The sequence below is a fragment of the Heptranchias perlo genome, chromosome 6, assembly GCF_035084215.1.
Source record: "Heptranchias perlo isolate sHepPer1 chromosome 6, sHepPer1.hap1, whole genome shotgun sequence".
In the NCBI taxonomy this organism is placed as follows: Eukaryota; Metazoa; Chordata; class Chondrichthyes; order Hexanchiformes; family Hexanchidae; genus Heptranchias; species Heptranchias perlo.
In genome coordinates this window covers 34,483,649-34,504,734 of record NC_090330.1, presented here as the reverse complement: position 1 = coordinate 34,504,734, position 21,086 = coordinate 34,483,649, and the positions used below count along the sequence as shown (strand labels likewise).

Sequence of the window (21,086 nt, the reverse complement as noted above, 5' to 3'; positions counted from 1 at the left end):
TTATTTTATAGACTTCTATAAGATCACCCCTAAACCGCCTACTCTCCAGGGAAAAAAGTCTCAGTCTATCCAACCTCTCCCTATAAGTCAAACCAAGTCCCGGTAGCATCCTAGTAAATCTTTTCTGCACTCTTTCTAGTTTAATAATATTCTTTCTATAATAGGGTGACCAGAACTGTACACAGTATTCCAAGTGTGGCCTAACTAATATCTTGTACAACTTCAACAAGACATCCCAACTCCTGTATTCAATGTTCTGACCAATGAAACCAAGCATGCTGAATGCCTTCTTCACCACCCTATCCACCTGTGACTCCACTTTCAAGGAGCTATGAACCTGTACTCCTATATCTCTTTGTTCTATAACTCTCCCCAACGCCCTACCATTAACGGAGAAGGTCCTGGCCCGATTTGATCTACCAAAATGCATCACCTCACATTTATCTAAATTAAACTCCATCTGCCATTCATCGGCCCACTGGCCCAATTTATCAAGATCTCGTTGCAATCCTAGATAACCTTCTTCACTGTCCACAATGCCACCAATCTTGGTGTCATCTGCAAACTTACTAACCATGCCTCCTAAATTCTCATCCAAATCATTAATATAAATAACAAATAACAGCGGACCCGGCACCGATCCCTGAGGCACACCGCTGGTCACAGGCCTCCAGTTTGAAAAGCAACCCTCTACAACCACCCTCTGTCTTCTGCCGTCAATCCAATTTTGTATCCAATTGGCTACCTCACCTTGGATCCCGTGAGATCTAACCTTATGTAACAACCTACCATGCGGTACCTTGTCAAAGGCTTTGCTAAAGTCCATGTAGACCACGTCTACTGCACAGCCCTCATCTATCTTCTTGGTTACCCCTTCAAAAAACTCAATCAAATTTGTGAGACATGATTTTCCACTCACAAAACCATGCTGACTGTTCCTAATCAATCCCTGCCTCTCCAAATGCCCGTAGATCCTGTCTCTCAGAATACCCTCTAACAACTTACCCACTACAGATGTCAGGCTGTAGTTCCCAGGCTTTTCCCTGCCGCCCTTCTTAAACAAAGGCACAACATTTGCTACCCTCCAATCTTCAGGCACCTCACCTGTAGCTATCGATGATTCAAATTTCTCTGCTAGGGGACCTGCTATTTCCTCCCTAACCTCCCATAACGTCCTGGGATACATTTCATCAGGTCCCAGAGATTTATCTACCTTGATGCGCTTTAAGACTTCCAGCACCTCCCTCTCTGTAATATGTACACTCCTCAAGACATCACTATTTATTTCCCCAAGTTCCCTAACATCCATGCCTTTCTCAACCATAAATACCGATGCGAAATATTCATTTAGGATCTCACGCATCTCTTGTGGTTCCGCACATAGATGATCTTGTTGATCCTTAAGAGGCCCTACTCTCTCCCTAGTTACTCTTTTGCCCTTTATGTATTTGTAGAAGCTCTTTGGATTCACCTTTGCCTTATCTGCCAAAGCAATCTCATGTCCCCTTTTTGCCCTCCTGATTTCTCTCTTAACTCTACTCCGGCAATCACTATACTCTTCAAGGGATCCACTTGATCCCAGCTGCCTATGCATGTTATATGCCTCCTTCTTCTTTCTGACTAGGGCCTCAATCTCCCGAGTCATCCAAGGTTCCCTACTTCTACCAGCCTTGCCCTTCACTTTATAAAGAATGTGCTTACTCTGAACCCTGGTTAACACACTTTTGAAAGCCTCCCACTTACCAGACGTCCCTTTGCCTGCCAACAGACTCTCCCAATCAACTTCTGAAAGTTCCTGTCTAATACCATCAAAATTGGCCTTTCTCCAATTTAGAATTTTAACTTTTGGGCCAGACCTATCATTCTCCATAGCTATCTTAAAACTAATGGAATTATGATCACTGATCCCAAAGTGATCCCTTATTTCCTTGGGAAATAAGGAAGGGCAGGTGACACTTCTGTCACCTGCCCTTCCTTATTTCCCAAGAGGAAGTCAAGTTTTGCCCCCTCTCCAGTCGGGCCATCCACATACTGAATGAGAAATTCCTCCTGAATTTCTCTCCATCCAAGCCCCTAATGCTATGGCTGTCCCAGTCAATGTTGGAAAAGTTAAAGTCCCCTACTATTACCACCCTATTTTTCTTGCAGCTGTCTGTAATCTCCTTACATATTTGCTCCTCAATTTCCCGTTGACTATTTGGGGGTCTGTAGTACAATCCTATCAAGGTGATCTCTCCCTTCTTATTTTTCAGTTCTACCCATATAGACTCCGTGGGTCTATATGGGTAGACAAGTATACCCATATATACTTGTTTAAACAAAAGTAGAAACAAAAGGGTACTAAAATTAATAATATAGTAGCGATGCATATGTGGGGCCAAGGAATGGAGGTACATATGTTCTATTTTCCCAACTCGAGCTGACTTGTTTTTAGCCAGGCTGCACGGGGTTGAACTGGTCAGAGACCAGACATGTCCATGTAAAGAGGAAAAATTAGATAGAGAGTCTCCACCAGGCTGCTCTTGCCTGCCTTCTGTTGAAGAGTCAAGAGCAATTTTGGCAGCAGCCTGGGAGCTAGTTGCCCACCTCAACCTCTTTGCCACAGGAGGTGCAAAGGTCCAGGGAGGGCATGCAAATGGCAGAAACAGTGGGGGTAAAAGGTATAATCCATCAAGAGAAAGAAAATCCATTTTCATTTTAAAGGATACTAATGGCTAATTTCCTTTAAATACATTTAAAGGCACATATGCACCATCTTTAGAGGTTCATGTTGCTATGGTATTTTGCACATCTATATACAGTGCTAATTTGTCACGTGTTACTGTGTGCAAAGTTGCAACAGTAACAACAACTTGTATTTATATAGCACCTTTAACGTAGTAAGACGTCCCAAGGCGCTTTACAGGACCGTTATCAGACAAAATTTGACACTGAGCCACGTAGGAGATATTAGGACAGTTGACCAAAAGCTTGGTCAAAGAGGTAGGTTTTAAGGAATGTCTCAAAAGAGGAGAGTTAGAGAGACAGAGAGGTTGAGGGAGGGAATTCCAGAGCTTAGGGCCTAGACAGCTGAAGGCAAGGCTACCAATGGATGGGCAAAGGAATTTGGGAATGCACAAGAGGCCAGTATTGGAGGAACACAGAGTTTTTGGAGGATTGTAGGGCTGGAGAAGGTTACAGAGATAGGGAGGGGCAAGGCCATGGAGGGATTTGAACACAAGGATGAGAATTTTAAATTTGAGGCATTGCTGGACAGTGACATTTTATTCTGTACAATATTTTTTATATATATATATTCATATTAATTTTATCCTGACAGATGTTTTTGTTTTAATATTAGGAAAGTGTTAATTCTTACATTTATAAAGTTGCCCGTTGCTAAAATAGTCATTATATTATGGTTAACTTTGTTAATACAGGTAACTATCAAAAAGCATTGGAAACATACAAAGACATTCATCGGAAATTCCCCGAAAATGTTGAATGTAAGAGATGTTCTCAAAATAAACAATATATAATGGTCATAGGGTCTGGTTTTCATAATGACTAATCTTTACTGTGTGACAAACTTTTGTGAATGCGTGTGAGATTTACTTGTTGCAGGTTTTACTGTGCCTAATTTTATAGTGGAAAATGTTTTGTAGCTATGACTTAACAAATGTGAACGCATAAATTGTACATTTGATTCCCAGTTTAAGTAAGCTGCCAATAAACCCATGTAAGTTGTTTTAATGTAGAGTAAAACTGCATTGGGGGCGATTTTCACGTAAATCGAACAGGTGATTGGCAGCGTGTCCATAAGACCCGCCTGATGATCTCAGCTTGAGGCCTGATCCATTTTTGTAGTCAGGCCTTATTTTAATATCAACAGTGAGAATCAACGCTGAACAAATGTTTATAGACAGCTCATCAATTGGGGTGGGGGGGGAATACAGCCGCTCCCCTGCGGAGCCAAGCTGGGGGAGGCAATCGGGGAGGGGGTATGGAGAAATTTTTGTGGGCCAGGAGGCATTCATGCTCCTTCTGGCAATAATTGGCAAAGCTGTTATTTCACGTTTTTTGCAGCAATGGCCCCTTAAAGGACCAGTGGTTTTGGCCACTCAATGTTCAGTTCTGTTGGGTGGAGTCAAAATTGCATCTGGATCATAATGCATCTTAGGCCCCCAATTTAAATATTTTAATGAGGCTCCTGCCTGTTTCAGGCCATAGTGCTGGCTGCCTAAATGAAAGCCCACTTGAAAATTGCATGGGACTGGCCTCGGGCAAGAAATAAGTGCAAAGCTTTTCTTTTAAATTTTTGACCTGTTACCGCCCTATTCACACTGAAAAACAGGGCAGTAGTTGACGAAAATCGCCCCCATTGATTTTGTAATGAAACTGATGTGTCTTTTGCATGCAGACATATCAATAAATTGAAAGCCTACTAATTTGAGGAATTTGCTGCTACTCTGTGAATGTTTTTTAGGTTTTTTTTATTTGTTCACGGAATGTGGGCGTCGCTGGGAAGGCCAGCATTTATTGCCCATCCCTAATTGCCCTTGAGAAGGTGGTGGTGAGCCGCCTTCTTGAACCGCTGAAGTCCGTGTGGTGAAGGTTCTCCCACAGTGCTGTTAGGTAGGGAGTTCCAGGATTTTGACCCAGCGACGATGAAGGAACGGTGATATATTTCCAAGTCAGGATGGTGTGTGACTTGGAGGGGAACGTGCAGGCGGTGTTGTTCCCATGTGCCTGGTGCCCTTGTCCTTCTAGGTGGTAGAGGTCGCGGGTTTGGGAGGAGCTGTCGAAGAAGCGTTGGCGAGTTGCTGCAGTGCATTCTGTAGATGGTACACATTGCAGCCACAGTGTGCCGGTGATGAAGGGAAGTGAATGTTTAGGGTGGTGGATGCGGTGCCAATCAAGCGGGCTGCTTTGTCCTGGATGGTGTCGAGCTTCTTGAATGTTGTTGGAGCTGCACTCATCCAGGCAAGTGGAGAGTATTCCATCACACTCCTGACTTGTGCCTTGTAGATGGTGGAAAGACATTGGGGAGTCAGGAGGTGAGTCACTCGCCACAGAATACCCAGCCTCTGACCTGCTCTTGTAGCCACAGTATTTATGTGGCTGGTCCAGTTAGATTTCTGGTCAGTGGTGACCCTCAGGATGTTAATGATGGGGGATTCGGCGATGGTAATGCCTTTGAATGTCATGGGGAGGTGGTTAGACTCTCTTGTTGGAGATGGTCATTGCCTGGTACTTGTCTGGCGCGAATGTTACTTGCCACTTATCAGCCCAAGCCTGGATGTTGTCCAGATCTTGCTGCATGTGGGCAGGACTGCTTCATTATTTGAGGGGTTGCGAATGGAACTGAACACTGTGCAATCATCAGCGAACATCCCCATTTCTGACCTTATGATGGAGGGAAGGTCATTGATGAAGCAGCTAAAGATGTGTGAGCCTAGGACACTGCCCTGAGGAACTCCCGCCGCAATGTCCTGGGGCTGAGATGATTGGCCTCCAACAACCACAACCATCTTCCTTTGTGCTAGGTATGACTCCAGCCACTGGAGAGTTTTCCCCCTGATTCCCATTGATTTCAATTTTACTAGGGCTCCTTGGTGCCACACTCGGCAAATGCTGCCTTGATGTCAAGGGCAGTCGCTCTCACCTCACCTCTGGAATTCAGCTCTTTTGTCCATGTTTGGACTGAAGCTATAATGAGGTCTGGAGCCGAATGGTCTTGGTGTAACCCAAACTGAGCACGGTGAGCAGGTTATTGGTGAGTAAGTGCCGCTTGATAGCACTGTCGACGACACCTCCCATCACTTTGTCTTCAGCACTACAGCCGGGAAGTTGTCGGGGCCCATAGCCTTTGTTGTACCCAGTGCACTCAGCCATTTCTTGATATCACGTGGAGTGAATCGAATTGGCTGAAGACTGGTTTCTGTGATGGTGGAAATATCGGGAGGAGGCCGAGATGGATCATCCACTCGGCACTTTCTCTTTCCAGTTCAGCAATAAGATGTGTTGATTTTGTTTAATTGATTCTTTGTTTAGGTTTGCGCTTTCTAGTTCGCCTTTGTACAGATATGGGACTGAAAGAGGTTCAGGAATATGCCACAAGACTCAAGAAAGTTGAAAAAATGAAGGAGTTAAGAGAACAGGTGCGTAAGGACTACATGCAGTAAAGACAAATTTTTTTTTTAGCTTGCCCTTTTTAAGTCACTTACGAGGCCCCAATTACTTGATTTTAATGTGCACTGTATGGGAAAATTCCTGCCCACACATAGTCACTGCAGAAAATCTAACCTAATCTGCTTTTAGCAGTGGAAGGTCATAAAATGCATGCAACAGTAATAATTTAGTGATATACCTAATTATCCTTTGCACTTCATCCCAAGCTCAGAAGAAAACCCTCTCCTGTACTAGTGCGATTTTTCTGCTTCTCATACCAGCCCTTCTCATAAGCCTTCTCATGAGTTTGATTACCTAGTTGTCAGCATTTTTAACCTGTGCCTGCTAGGAACAATGATGTGGAGATGCCGGTGATGGACTGGGGTTGACAATTGTAAACAATTTTACAACACCAAGTTATAGTCCAACAAATTTATTTTAAATTCCACAAGCTTTCGGAGGCTTCCTCCTTCCTCAGGTGAACCGTTCACCTGAGGAAGGAGGAAGCCTCCGAAAGCTTGTGGAATTTAAAATAAATTTGTTGGACTATAACTTGGTGTTGTAAAATTGTTTACAATTGCTAGGAACAAAGTTGATACTGCCCAGGTGCTACTGCTGCCTTTGGGAAAATATCCTTCAGACCCCTGCCTTCATCTGATGCTGTGAATCTTGTTCCAGTTAGAAAACTGGCTCATAAACCCCTGGAGATGGCATTCCAGATATACGTTTACTAACCCCATACAAGAAGCAGGCTTTGGAGCTCCCGGGGAGGCACTTCCCCTAGCTGGAGACAATGGTTTAATTAATTGACCAATGCCAGGTGCAGGTGAATGAGTGCAAAGAAGTACCTGCACCTGCTACAGCACTTAAAAGAGCAGAGCTGTCTCTGTCTTGCCACTTTCCCTGGGTGCTGTACACCCATTCTTAGTTCATTTCCTCCTCTTGCACAGAACTGTCACAGCAAAGGGTGGGAGCAGAAGAAGAGCCCACCAGATCTATACAGCCAGCAAAACCTTTCCTTCAAAACCCCTTTAGACCTCTCAATTACTACTCAGTTAAAGTATGGGTCTTATTGTAGCGATGTTCAGCTGGTGAGATGGGCCCTCGAAGTGGGGTGATAAGCTGTGGAAACAAGAGGTAGTCTTTGTTGTCCAGGAGCCATCACTATCTACGTTGAATAGAGCATGGACCTTTTCAAAATAAAAAGGTTGTGATGACTTCATGCAAATTTTGCATTGACATGGAGAATTTGTTGTGGCTGTTCACAAACAATTTGATCATTGAAAAAGTGGAATCCCTCTCTGTTGAGCAAATTCAATGGGTCCATAGTAGGATCCCACAGTGCATTGTGGATGCATGCTGCTGCCTAGGAGTCAATGATCTGCATTTATATAGCACCTTTAATGTAGTAAAATGTCCCAAGGCGTTTCACAAGAGTGTAATCAGACAAAACTTGACACCAAGCTAAAGAAAGAGGCATTAAGGCAGGTAAAGAGGCAGGAGTGTTTAAAAGGAAAACAGAGAAGTGGAGAGACGGAGAGGTTTAGGGAGGGAATTCAAGAGCTCAGGGCCTAGACGACTGACTGCATAGCCGCAATGGTGGGGCAAAGGCAGTGGGGGATGCACAAGAGGCCAGAGTTTAAGGAATGTAGAGTTCTTAGAGGGCTGTAGTGCTGCAGGAGGTTTCGGAGATAGGGAGTGGCAAGGCCATGGAGGCATTTGAACATTAGGATGAGAATTTTAAAACCAGTGAGTTGGTGGACCAGGAACCAATGTAGGTCAGTGAGCACAGGGATGATGTGTGAACAGAACTTTGTGCAAGTTAGGATACGGGCAGCAGTGATTTGGATGAGCTTAAGTTTATGGAGGGTAGAAGGTGGGAGGCCGGCCAGGAGAGCTTTGGAATAGTCGAGTCTGGAGGTAACAAAAGCATGGATGAGTCATCCCAAAATGAATGAATTCTCAGCTCTCCTGAAAATGGCATCAGTGACATGGCAAATGCAGGCCTAGACATCACCAGGGTGATCTTACAGAAGTCCCCCTTTGCAACCTGGAAGGAGACAGTGGCATAAAAGTTGAGAGCTGTACTGATTTTGATAGCCACTAGCAAAGATGTTTGGCCATTTAGTCTGGGCTGCAGGTCTGTGTGCAGAAGCTGGCATTGATCATCTAGGGCTTCCTTGCTAAATATATGTCTGTGAAGCAAAGCTCCTCACTCATTCCCTCATAAGATCTGCGGGATCTGTAGGCTTATTGTGGAGGAAAATAACGGGTTGGCCTCAACCTCCTTTGAAGCTGCCTCATTTTCCATTGCTGCCTCCTGTTCTCTTCCTCCATCAAGATTGCATATAGTGGAACCCCCCATAGGGAACCCCGTGCTGCTTTACTGTAGGTGGAGTCAAAAAATTTGTAGATGAGCAGAGAGTCTCTCATTTTATCAGTTTAAAGTCCATCCCAGTAGCTTCTCAAAGCAAAAAAATGTTCCCAAAATATGCAGGCATGAGATATGCGCAGAAATGGTCTAGGCTGCAGGCAGCTTTAAATGGAAACAATCTTACAACACCAAGTTATAGTCCAACAATTTTATTTGAAAATCACAAGCTTTCGGAGGCTTCCTCCTTCGTCAGGTGAATGTCAGGAAATCCTTGAACCTTTCGCATTTATATTCAGAGAACAATACCTGGTGATTACAGATAATCATTCCAACTGCCCGTTGTCAAGGCAATCAAAGTGTTCAGACAGAGAGGTGTTACCTACAGGACCAGCGAATATACAAATGGCCAGAACACAAAACAGAGAGAGAGAGGGAGAAACATCCGAAAGGAAGAGAAAGACAGAAAATGACCCGTTGAATTAAAAACAGATAACTTTTATTCGCTGGTGGGGTTACGTGTAGTGCGACATGAACCCAAGATCCCGGTTGAGGCCGTCCTCATGGGTGCGGAACTTGGCTATCAATTTCTGCTCGACGATTTTGCGTTGTCGTGTGTCTCGAAGGCCGCCTTGGAGGACGCTTACCCGAAGATCGGTGGCTGAATGTCCTTGACTGCTGAAGTGTTCCCCGACTGGGAGGGAACCCTCCTGTCTGGCGATTGTTGCGCGGTGTCCGTTCGTCCGTTGTCGCAGTGTCTGCATGGTCTCGCCAATGTACCATGCTCCGGGGCATCCTTTCCTGCAACGTATGAGGTAGACAACGTTGGCCGAGTCACAGGAGTATGAACCATGTACCTGGTGGGTGGTGTCCTCTCATGTGATGGTATCTGTATCGATGATCTGGCATGTCTTGCAGAGGTTGCCGTGGCAGGGTTGTGTGGTTTCGTGGACGCTGTTCTCCTGAAAGCTGGGTAATTTGCTGCGAACGATGGTCTGTTTGAGGTTGGGTGGCTGTTTAAAGGCGAGTAGTGGAGGTGTGGGGATGGCCTTAGCGAGGTGTTCGTCGTCATCGATGACATGTTGAAGGCTGCGGAGACCATGTTCTCCGCAGCAAATTACCCGGAGCATGGTACATTGGCGAGACCATGCGAATAAAAGTTATCTGTTTTTAATTCAACGGGTCATTTTCTGTCTTTCTCTTCCTTTCGGATGTTTCTCCCTCTCTCTCTCTGTTTTGTGTTCTGGCCGTTTGTATATTCGCTGGTCCTGTAGGTAACACCTCTCTGTCTGAACACTTTGATTGCCTTGACAACGGGCAGTTGGAATGATTATCTGTAATCACCAGGTATTGTTCTCTGAATATAAATGTGAAAGGTTCAAGGATTTCCTGACATTCACCTGACGAAGGAGGAAGCCTCCGAAAGCTTGTGATTTTCAAATAAAATTGTTGGACTATAACTTGGTGTTGTAAGACTGTTTACGTTTGTCAACCCCAGTCCATCACCGGCATCTCTACATCATAGCTTTAAATGGAGCACTTCTGCCAGGCTCAGTTGATTTGGCAAGCCATAATGCCTCATTTATTTGGTCATAGGTTACACTGACTGTAATCGGGATGGAAATGATGGGAATTACAATGTCTTACACCATCCCATCATTTTCATCTTGTTTGGATGTGTGTGCAGTAGAAGGGGCAGGCAGAGAAAACGCCCCGCACCCAGCACCCCCCCCCCCACCCATCCTGCACCAGAAATGTCAGTGCACACACAAAAACAGGGCAGAAATCTGACAGAAGCAGGACCCAACCCAAAATCTGCATCTGAAAATTGATTCCATATATCTCACTAAGAAAGTACAGATTATTAAGACTGTTGTGTTTAGAATGCAATAGCGGATTTACCAGGAGTTACGAGCAGTGGTAAAGTTGATTTGAATGCTTCAGACTGATCAAAATTGCAGTTGCAATAGGCACAAATTTTATGAAACAGTAAAATGATGGGCATGATTGAAACAAGATGTAGTAAGGGAAGCGTGAGGTATGAAATTTCCCATGCCAGCCAGAATAACATCAGTTAATTCACTGAGACAGATAGAAGGATCCGAAGAACAAAAGCAGCAGTTGAATCGGAAAGACAATAAATAATTCTCTCAAAGGCTGTCCCAGTTGACTGACTTGCAATGCCAAACGAGACAGAATTACTCAATCTTGTTTTGCAGCAACTTCAACTGATCTACTTTCAGGCTGTTCATAAACAAGTTTGAATACTGAATAACACTGGTTAAGTATCAAATTCTGTGATGAGCTATGAAAACAGTCCTTTTAAATATTGTGAATTCAGCATAAGCGGCTGAGCAATCATGTGAGCCACTGTAAAGTTTATATAACAACAGCAAATTCAATGGAATATGGAATTCAAAATTATGCCCGTTCACATGAACATTCACTTGCTGGTTTTTCTGGATGAATAAACTAAAATGAGCTGAATGTCCTGCCTCATTCATATTTAACAAGTGATCTTGTGGATTCTGAAGGGAATTTAATGACAGAGTATCTCCTCATATCTTTTTGCCTAATGAAAGGGAAACAACTCTGAGGATGGAGAAGTACATTTTAGATGGGGGATATAGCACCAACTTTCTCCAGTTAATATTTCCCAATAACAACAAGCAGGTTTTGTGCTAATTTCTTTATTAATCGTCTTCCATGTATGGGGGGATAGGGTGAATCTCGGTACCATTGTGTATGTTGTAATGCCGCCCGCCAAGGGTTCCAGAAAGAACATGAAGAGAAGATTGAAGAGTCTTGACATGTTTCCCTAGATTAGGAATAGAGTTGCTGAAGACTATTACAGCAATTTCAGTGTCCATGAGACTTGACCCCCCTCCCCAACTTTTCTCACCAATTTTCTCCCTCATCCTCCTCCCCCCAGCCCAAAAAGCATTTACTCCTTGCTGGAGTATGGTTCACAGGCTCCAGCCTTCCTCTTGTACCTGGCCAAGTCACTATTATGCATGTATGAGCTTTGATAGTGGGTAGCAGGTGGGCCATTTGACCATGGGAGGGGGGCCATCACACCCAAAGCCAATTCTGTACTTACCTAGGGCCAATATATGCAAATTTGCACCATGTTTCCCCGAAAGGAAAGTGGTTAGGAACAGGATTTTTGCCTGATTTCTTCCTCCCTAACCTCAGCGCACTAAATGGCTCAGCTACTCACTGCATAAGAGATTACGGGGGTTAAATTGCATCAGGCCCGAAATCGGGCGTGGGGATTGCGACCTGAGATTGACCTGCGCTCAGTACTTCCGTCGCAGGTAGAGCGAGGCATTCGTCCTGCCTGAGCACTCATCTGAACGCAGATTTCCACACCAGCGTTGTCACGAGGATTCAATGACATTTGCACTTTTCACCAGCGGGGGAGCCCGAATCTCTGACATGCCTGTCTCTCTGACAGGCAGCCAAAATCTCTTAAAGATAGCCGGTACCTGTTACTTGCTAAAAATAACAGTCTGCTGTCTGCATGGAGTCTGAATGGAGATCAGACATTGCACACGTAAAACACAGATGTAGGTCCCGTCCCTATGTTTACAAACTGTTGAGTTATTTTAAAACATTGAATAAAGGTTGCGCACTACTAAATCCCACATCCTCCAATCTGCATGCCAGACCTCACCAATCTGCCGGTTCAATTTGGTACGAGGCCTGCAAGAGTGTGTGCACCAAGGCTCTCTGCTGATGCACTAGAGGCCTTGGTGCAAGAGGTGGACAGAAGGAGGGCTGTCCTATATCCTCAGTGGGGGGGCAAGTGGCCCTCCAGACCTATGCTCAAAAGGCAATGGGAGGCAGTTGGGCACGCAGTCAATGCCAGGCGCATAGCACCATGAACATGAATGCAGTGCAGGAAGAAGTTCAATGCTTTGACATGAATAGTCAAGATGAGTGAGGTCAACTGTCAAGTAGCATCTCCTACCAACTGCACCACCAGCCACATCCACTGCTCCACGCACTACACCCTCCCTCATCACCCACATACCAACAAATTCTTTCCATCAGTACGCAATTCTTCCAATCAGATGCTTCCTCTCATCCTTACACATTACCACTGTTGCAAGCCGCCCACCCATAACTCACAGGCCACACGGACTGGCAACTATTCAACCATGACAGGCACTTCATCCAGACACACGTCCCGCTTTCTTGCAGGAGAAGGTGGCGCATAACAGGAGGCAGCAAGTGGCAGTGGCCTTTAGCCCCTCGAGCCTGTTCCGCCATTCAATGAGATCACTGTTGATCTGTGACCTAACTCCATATACCCACCGTAGCCTTGGTTCACAGAAATCTATCAATCTCAGATTTAAAATTCACAAGTGAGCTAGCATCAACTGCCATTTGCAGAAAAGCGTTCCAAACTTCTCCCACCCTTTGCGTGTAGTAGCCTTTCCTAACTTCATTCCTGCACGTCCTAGCTCTAAATGTTAAACTATGTCCCCTCGTCCTAGTATCCATGTATAGGAGAGCTTCAAAAACAGGTACAAATGCATCAGCAGCTAGAAGCAATAATCTAGCAACTAACCTGTAAATCCTGCATAGTCCCTTTAAATAGCGCTGGTGGAGGGATCCCCCAGGCATTGTAAGACATGTTTAGATGGTCGCGTTTAAGACAGTGCGTTGAGCGGAGCATTAAGTGCCAAAATGGTGTCTATCCCTTTAAAACAGCATTGCACACTGATCAAATGCATTTTCTCCTGACTTTACATGATGCCAGCATTCGTTATTTGCGCATGTGCTAAACCCCTTGCCAAGATGGCGTCCAGCATCCAAGACGCCATCTTGGATCTCCGGCAGGCCGCGTAGCGCTGAAACAACGGGCGCTACACGGCCCAATTTAACGCCCTATTTCTAGTACAAAAGATGTCAATGTGTAGTTCCAATGTGACCATGTGATCATTCTACAGTTTTTGGCTGTAGCAAAGCATGATTTTTCTTCATACAAACAATTGTTTACTGCAGTGTAATGTGATTTTTGTGACAGGGATACTTGTTGACTTAGCAGACGTTGAGGTCTGGTTTTCTGAATGCGTGCTACCTGTGGGATCCTCGCCTGCAGGCTACACATATCAGGAAATCACATGTGCTGCCAACGATTCACTAAAGTGAATGGACGGAAAATCATGGGCATTGCACATTTGGATAATTGGCCACTAAGGGCCTGATTTTTTAAAAATGTCTTTATTCCAGCTTCATATTTCCTTTGCTCCCACCCCCAAAAAAATTTCCAGAACTTGTCCATTGTCGACCATTCAAGCTGTGAGCTTGATACCCACAAGGTATGCATTTGGTTTTCAGCCAAGAGAATAGACCTTAAAGAAAGTTTTTAATATGTTTACATTTCTGCATTTATTTTGCTTTGTAACAGTTCCCCTATGGTAGTTTTTTTTGTACTGTACATATGGCTTTTTCCAATTAAAGTAAATCAATAAAAACACCAGTTTTACTCCATATTTACCTGCCCTGCACCATAGTTTGGAAGTAGTTTTTCCAAGTCAGTATTTGCTGATATATCTACCAGCCAATCAATTCCATATTGCCTGGTGGCAATGGAAATGATGCATACTTTTGATGACCTTGTCAATTGTATTGAAACCTTTGCATTTGTGCAGAAGTTCAATTTCAGTAGAAGTGCATTGAAAATATAACCCAATGCAATGGAAATGCAAGTTGTGACTAAATTGGCTATATATTCTAAATATTTGGCTCCAGAGGTGATTTTTTTGTATGCTGTTTTAGTAAAATCATAAATGTGTTTATAAAGCAACAGATTTACAATTTTACTACCAATAGCAAACAGGACATTTTCCCCCAAGTCTTTTTTTTACAATAAAATGACATTTACTTGCACTTTTCTTTCTAAAATAGCGTGTGAAGTCTGGCAGAGATGGCAGTGCACGTGGGCGCAGAGAAGGCAGTGCTGGCAGCGGTAGGTGTACAGATTTAATTACACTGAAAATTTATTCCTGATTAAGTTAGATTGTGTGATTTTTCTTTTTGCTTGAACAGTCTGGAGAATCTTCATCCTTTCATCTTTTAATTTTAAATATGTGTGGTGATGAAATTTCTTTCTTCACTAATTTCAGCAAAAAAGTAGATGTGAGTATAAAGTAGTGAAATGTTCCTTTAACTCATGTCTATTTTTTCATTAAAGTTAGTGAAGACAGGAATGGCACCCTGAATCATCTTCCATCACTATAATATTGATTATTCTTTCAATTATACCGAATTTATTTCTTATTTATCAACCTTTTTATGTTGCTGCATCTTAGTATTCTGCCCAAAGAGGGTGGCTGCTTTTCTGTTACATACGTTTAATTGTTGCTTTATGAGTCAATGCCTCTTTCATATTAATTTAATTATTGGGCTAGTCTACCCATGAATAGTCTTAGGGAAAAAAAATCAGTCTTCACAAGATTTGCAAGCAAAGGAAAAGCAGATTTGAGCAGATTAAGGATCTGCATATAATAGCTTTATGTTAATGAGAATCCTAACAAGTGGAAGCAGAGAAGGTTTAAAAAAAGTAATTGCAGAAATTTGCAATTTGACCAAGTAAATGGTATTGGATGATAATCTAATAATTATAACCAAAATCACCTAACAAGAAACAAATTCATGGAACCAATTATAATTTTTTTATAACAACGTAATGATGTTCAAAATCAAAAGAATGTAAAACCCAGGCAAGGTTTTAAAGTGGTATGATGAGACCAAACCACAGGGATCAAAAAATCATATTAAAGTAATTTGCAAGTATACAGTTGCTTTAAAAGGCAGATTTAGTTGTTCCGATTCAAATAGATGAAATAGATTATAAATTTAGTGAATGCAATTTGGATATCGAATGTAAGCTTGATAGGGGTATAGAATGATGGTGGTCTCAATTTGTGTTGCTGCTTTTCTACTATGGCAGTATTGCCAGTCGAGAATGTTCTTGTTTTATATTACTGATGAGCATAATTGTGTATCTCTTTTACAGACTTCTATTACCAATATATTTGGTGGTAGTCCCTTTAAAGAAGAGTTTTTTTTACGTTTGTTTGTCTCATTGTATGTCTACTCTGCTATTACTAGTACTGGTTGAGGCAACATATGGTTTTAGAATGTTGAATTGAACTAACTGAGCTCTGTGTGCATTTTTCCCCTCAAAAAAAATTAAGGGTGTATAATCAGTGAAAGGCAGATCTGGTTACTACAACAGATATGTTTTTCTTTGGCATTTTACCAAGGGTCTCAGTAAGTTGCAGTATATAAAACTGGAGATTTAATGAATTAAAATCAGAGAGTATAATTTTACAGCATAGAAGGAGGCCATGAGGTACATCCGTGCCTGTGCCAGCTATCTGAAAGAGGTGGTCACTTAGTCCCATTCCACTGCCCTTTCCCCATCCCTCTTAATTTTTTCTTCTTCAAATATTTATTCACTTCCTTTTTAAAAGCTATTATAGATTCTGTTTTCACCAAAGTTTCTGGTGAAGTGTTGAATGCCTTAACAGTCCTCTGTGTAAAAAGAAATCTGCTAATCTTTTGTTGATTATTTTAAATGTATGCCCTTTAGTTACTGACTCACCGAGCAGTAGAAATAGTTTCACCCTTACTTACCTTATCAGCAACCTTAATAATTTTGAATACCTCTATCAAATCTCCTCTAAACCTTCTTAGTTCTAATGAAAACCCTTCCACTTTCTCTAGTCTCATGATTAAACCCTTTCATCACTGAGATCATCTTAATGAATCTCTTCTGCACCCTTTCCATGGCGTTGACCTTGAATCCTAGAGTAAAGCACTCAAAATTAGACACAATATTCTAACCAATGATATACATAGGTTTAACATTATCTCTTTGTCTTCGTACTCTATGCTCTTATTTATAAAACCTAGGATTCCATTTTTTTTTGTATAGCTTTATCAATGTGTACTCCCATTTCTAAAGATTTGTGTATCTGAACCCATAAGTGTTTCTGCTCCTCTAATCCTTTTAAAGTTTTACCATTTAGTGTATATGTCCTCCATATTCTTCCTCACAAGATGTATCACCTCAAATTTCTCCACATCAAGTTTCATCTGACATCATCTACCCAATCTATTAATTTGACAATGTTCTCCTGAAGTAGCTTGCAGTCCTTTTCACAGTTAATCATGCTTCCTATTTTTGTGTTGTCTCCAAATTTTGATATTGTGCCCCATACCTAAGTCTAGCTCATTTATATACAATTAGAAGGGCAGTAGCGCCAACATTAACCTCAGGGGGACACCACTGTTCACATTCCTCCACTCTGAAAAACATTCAGTTAACAACTACTGCACCTTTAACCAACTTCCTATCGATGCAGCCACATTCCCTTTAATACCATGTGCCTTAATGTTATAAATAAGCCTCCTATTTGGCACCTTATCAAATGCCTTATGGAAATCCATATTCAAAAAATTCACTGCACTTTTGAGTTCCACCAAATCATCTGCAGATTCCAATGCAGTTGCACACGCTCCATTAATGTCTGCAATGAAGAAAATGTTTCCCTGATGTTGGCACAAATGAGAGCCGTAGACTTGAGAGTCCTACCTGTCAGTTGCCGTACATGTTCAGAGACTGACCTTGGCGCCTTCACATAGATGTGCATGAATGTCCTTTTTAGGCAGGTACCCATGAGTTCTGGGTCTTGGGTTTCTGAAGCTCTGCGAAGCCTTCTCCTGAGCCTCTACTGGGAAGGTAGCAAATCCTTGTCCACTCCCCACTTCTCCAGCTCTGTGAACCATCTGGTGCCATATCCTCACAAACATTATCTAAATCCTCCTGGCTAAAAGTATCTGAGCTGGCGCATGGTAGGGAAAAGGCAAGTGATGTAGAGGGTGTGATCAATGGGTCATGGCAGAGGAACACGGGATGGAGGTCATTGCAGAAACTCATTGGTGGGCTTGAGTTTGACTTCATAATCATCTTCTTCTTCCTGGACCCTCCCCACTCCCTACCATTACTGTGATGAATCTGCAGAAAAGGAGGGTGCAAGTTAAGAATGGGTGAGCATTGCCTCCTTGAGATTTAGGAGGAAGAGAAGGAAATAGAAGCACAGGGCTGTCAGGTATTTCACAGTGATACCACAGCAATTGTGTAGATGTTCAGTCTCGAACCTGGTGCTGGGGCTGTGCCCCAAAACCAACCATCTCACATGGAAAGAGCATGTGCCTCCCCATGAGCTCTGTGGCCCGCTTCTTGTAGGGAGTGAGGTCTTTCAAGTTGGGATGTCCTCTTCGGTGGCCCGCCTCTCATAGGCATTGTACATCAGCTTGTCCTGCCATACGTTTGAGTGAAGTAGGTGAAGAGTAGCAATCAAGGAGTGTATTCCAGGTGACAGAGGAGAGATGAAGTAAGCGATATGGTGGTATTATCCTATTAAAATGGAGGACAGGATTTTAGGATTGTACATGCAAGTAATTGTTGTTAGGCAAGATGGGTAGCCAATACTGTAAGATCCTGAGTTAACCAGAGTGCACTCTGAAGGGTTATTTGTGCAGCTGTTAATTTTAGAGGGTGAAAAGTGTACTGATGCCCAGAGAGCCCAAGGAAGAAAATGGAGAGTGGCCATTGTCTTAACTTGCCTGCCATGGTCAAGCTATTGAAGTTCTTGTGATACTGGTCTACAGTCCTGGGAGTGAGAGAGTTGGCAATCGGTGCCTGTGCCACCTCCCTTCTCATGGCACAAGTGACATTTTTGTCAGGTTTTCTGCCAGGGAATCTAGCAATCTGTCTCTCTTTAACTCAATTTCATCTAGGAGGGTTTGCAGCTCCAAATTGTGGCATCTTCCATGTCTCTGCCATGCCCTTGTCCCTTCCTTGGCTACCCCTGCTAGTTGTTCCTGAGGTAGGCATTCTTAAAACGTGGCACAAAAACACTCATGATACATCCAGTCAAGCTAGCTGGCTGTCAACTCACTGAGCCAAGCACAGCTGCTCCCCTTACCTGTTGCTGCAACCTTCAGCCAGATCTAAATTATTAAAGGCTGCTCTCTAATTTCCAAACACCCCAGCAAATAAGCTGCCCACGAAACTGGTGCAGAAATTTGTTGGAATTGAAAGGTGTGATGAGCAGTGTTAGGGGTCCGTCCATATTGGAGCTGCTGTTATTAACTCTATACATAAATTATCTGGATTTAGGAATTGGAACAATATTGAAATTTACGATGACACCAAATTGGAGGCTATGGCAAGTTGTAAAGACTGCCGGAGGACATAGTTAGGCTAGCAGGATAGGCAGTTAGATGACAGTATAGAATTCAATATAGAAAAATGTATAGTAAATACATTTTGGAAGTAAGAATAGGGAAAGGAAATACACCTTAAATTGTAAAATTTTAAATAGAGTAGAGGAACAGGAAGACCTTAGTGTGCAGATACACAGGTCATTAAAGGTGGCAGCAAAAGTAGACTTGGTTTTGTAACTAGATGCAAGGAGATAATGTTGAACTTGTATAAGACCTTAGTAATACTGCAATATTGGAATATTGAGTATCCCTTTAATGGAAAGCGCCAGAAAGAAAGAACTTACATTTAGATAGCACCTTTCATGACCTCAGGATGACTCAAAGCGCTTTGCAGCTAATGAAGTACTTCTGAAGCATAGTCACTGTTGTAATGTAGGAAAAAGGTAGAGTATATTCACTAGGGAGAGGAGGTTACCGTTATGAAGAGACTTGGGAAGTTGAGGCTTTTTTCACTTGAGCTAAGGTTAAGGGGTATCCCAATAGCGGCCCTCGAGATGCTCAAAGGTGATAGATTGTTTCCCCTGATTGATAAGACGGTAACAAGGGGGCAAAAAATTAAGATAATCATATAAAAAAAATTAAAGAGGTGGTTTAATAAAATCTCTTTGCATACTGTGGTTAGAATGTGAAATTCTTTGCCACAAATCATTGCTGAAGTGGAGTCCTTAAATTCTTTTAAAAGAGAATTAGACAGTTTCTTGAAAAAGAGGAAAATCAAAGGGTATGGGAAGTGAGCAGGAGAGTGAGATTGGACTAGATGGTTAATGTGGAGGAAAACACCTGCATGGACTTTATGGATTGAATGGCCTGTTTCTATGCTCTAATATTCCACGAGCTCAAATATTAAACATAAAACAACTAATATGATAAGAGTTTACTCACAGCTTCATTATCTCTGCCTTTCACATCCTCATCCTCCTACTCAGCAGAGACTTAACATGTCCCATCTTTCATTGCTGTCTCTGGTACAACACCCACCATCGCAAATTTGTGGCCCGCAAGCTTGAGCACATATGCCGCACAACTGGCTTTACCATCTAAAAATATATTGCCTCTTCCTCTCTACAGCCAAATCAGCTCATTATTCTAGGATCATTTTGGAGGTCAAGATGAATCCCAAACTCATTTCTCCACTACAAGTTGACTTTGAGTTCCCTCCCTTTCCCCTACCGTCACCACATCTGATGTCAGTTACAAAAAGCTTCATAGATTTCTTTATCACCAAAATTGAGCTGCTCTTCTGCCTCCGCTTCCTCCGTCCACTCTGTGCTCCCTGACCACACCCAAGCCCCTTTCCCCCACCCCAGGTCTGACCTCGCAGCACCCTAGAGCTTCTCCTATTTCCATCCAGCCCTGACCAGATTCATCTGTTCCATGAAACCCACTTCCTACTCCCTTGACTCTTCTGAATCAGCTGCAGACCACTCATCCACTCGTCCTCATCCCAATGCTCACCAACACTATCAACTGCTCCCTCTCCTCAGGCATTGTAACCCATGCCTCAAAACCTCCGCTTAAAAAGCCTACCCTTGTTGGATGACACCTTGGGTGAATGTCAGAGACCAGGATGAAAAAGGTTAATTAGGGATATTGCAACAGACCTGATTGATTCTTTGAAGAGAACTGTTAGTGTAATTTGCTGTGCTGGTGTTTTAATTGTAACTGTGAAATGTTAGCTTTTTTTTAAGAAACAAAATAATGTAGTTTTAAACCATAATATTTTGGAGTAGCTAATCAATGTCTGGGATGTTTGGAATGAAGCATATGTGGGAACAAATCAGATAGCATGTAAATGCCCGTGTGGGAAATGCCGAGGTTGGATGTATGAAAGGGGTCTGTAGACATGTAAGTTGGATGACTGCTAAAGTCAACTGGCACGGAAAGGGAAAGAATAATCTAGATGAATAGCCGTTGATATTTACCAGTGTTAATTACAATGACATCAGCAGCATAGGGGCACCATCCGCTCAGACAAGCGTAATAAAGTTCATGTGAAAGCTGAGAAACAAAAGGGAGTTGCAGCAGATACAGTCACATAGCAATGATAAGAAATGGTATAATAGGAAAGGGTATACACCTGGCGGGGAGCTACATTGAATCCTCCACAGAAGAAAGAAAACCTTGATTGGCGTAGTTCCCAGGACAGAGATAATCTTTGTGTCCTGTTGGTAAGGTTTCCCTACAGCAGGATTGAAGTGCAATGTTCTCTTGTTGCTGCTTTGCTGGAATACTTGAAGTCTATCATAAATAAAGA

General features: G+C 42.8%; 1 protein-coding gene across 3 annotated transcripts in view; it reads left to right on the top strand.

Moving 5' to 3' along the window:
• ift88 (intraflagellar transport 88 homolog) overlaps positions 1–21,086 on the top strand; it is a 132,493-nt gene that overhangs the window by 93,954 nt on the left and 17,453 nt on the right. For all 3 annotated transcript variants that reach the window (XM_067986081.1, XM_067986082.1, XM_067986083.1), the window contains 3 exons: positions 3,420–3,485; positions 6,034–6,140; positions 14,441–14,501. In XM_067986081.1, the coding sequence (XP_067842182.1) occupies positions 3,420–3,485; positions 6,034–6,140; positions 14,441–14,501 (234 nt within the window). The remainder of the gene's footprint in view (positions 1–3,419; positions 3,486–6,033; positions 6,141–14,440; positions 14,502–21,086) is intronic.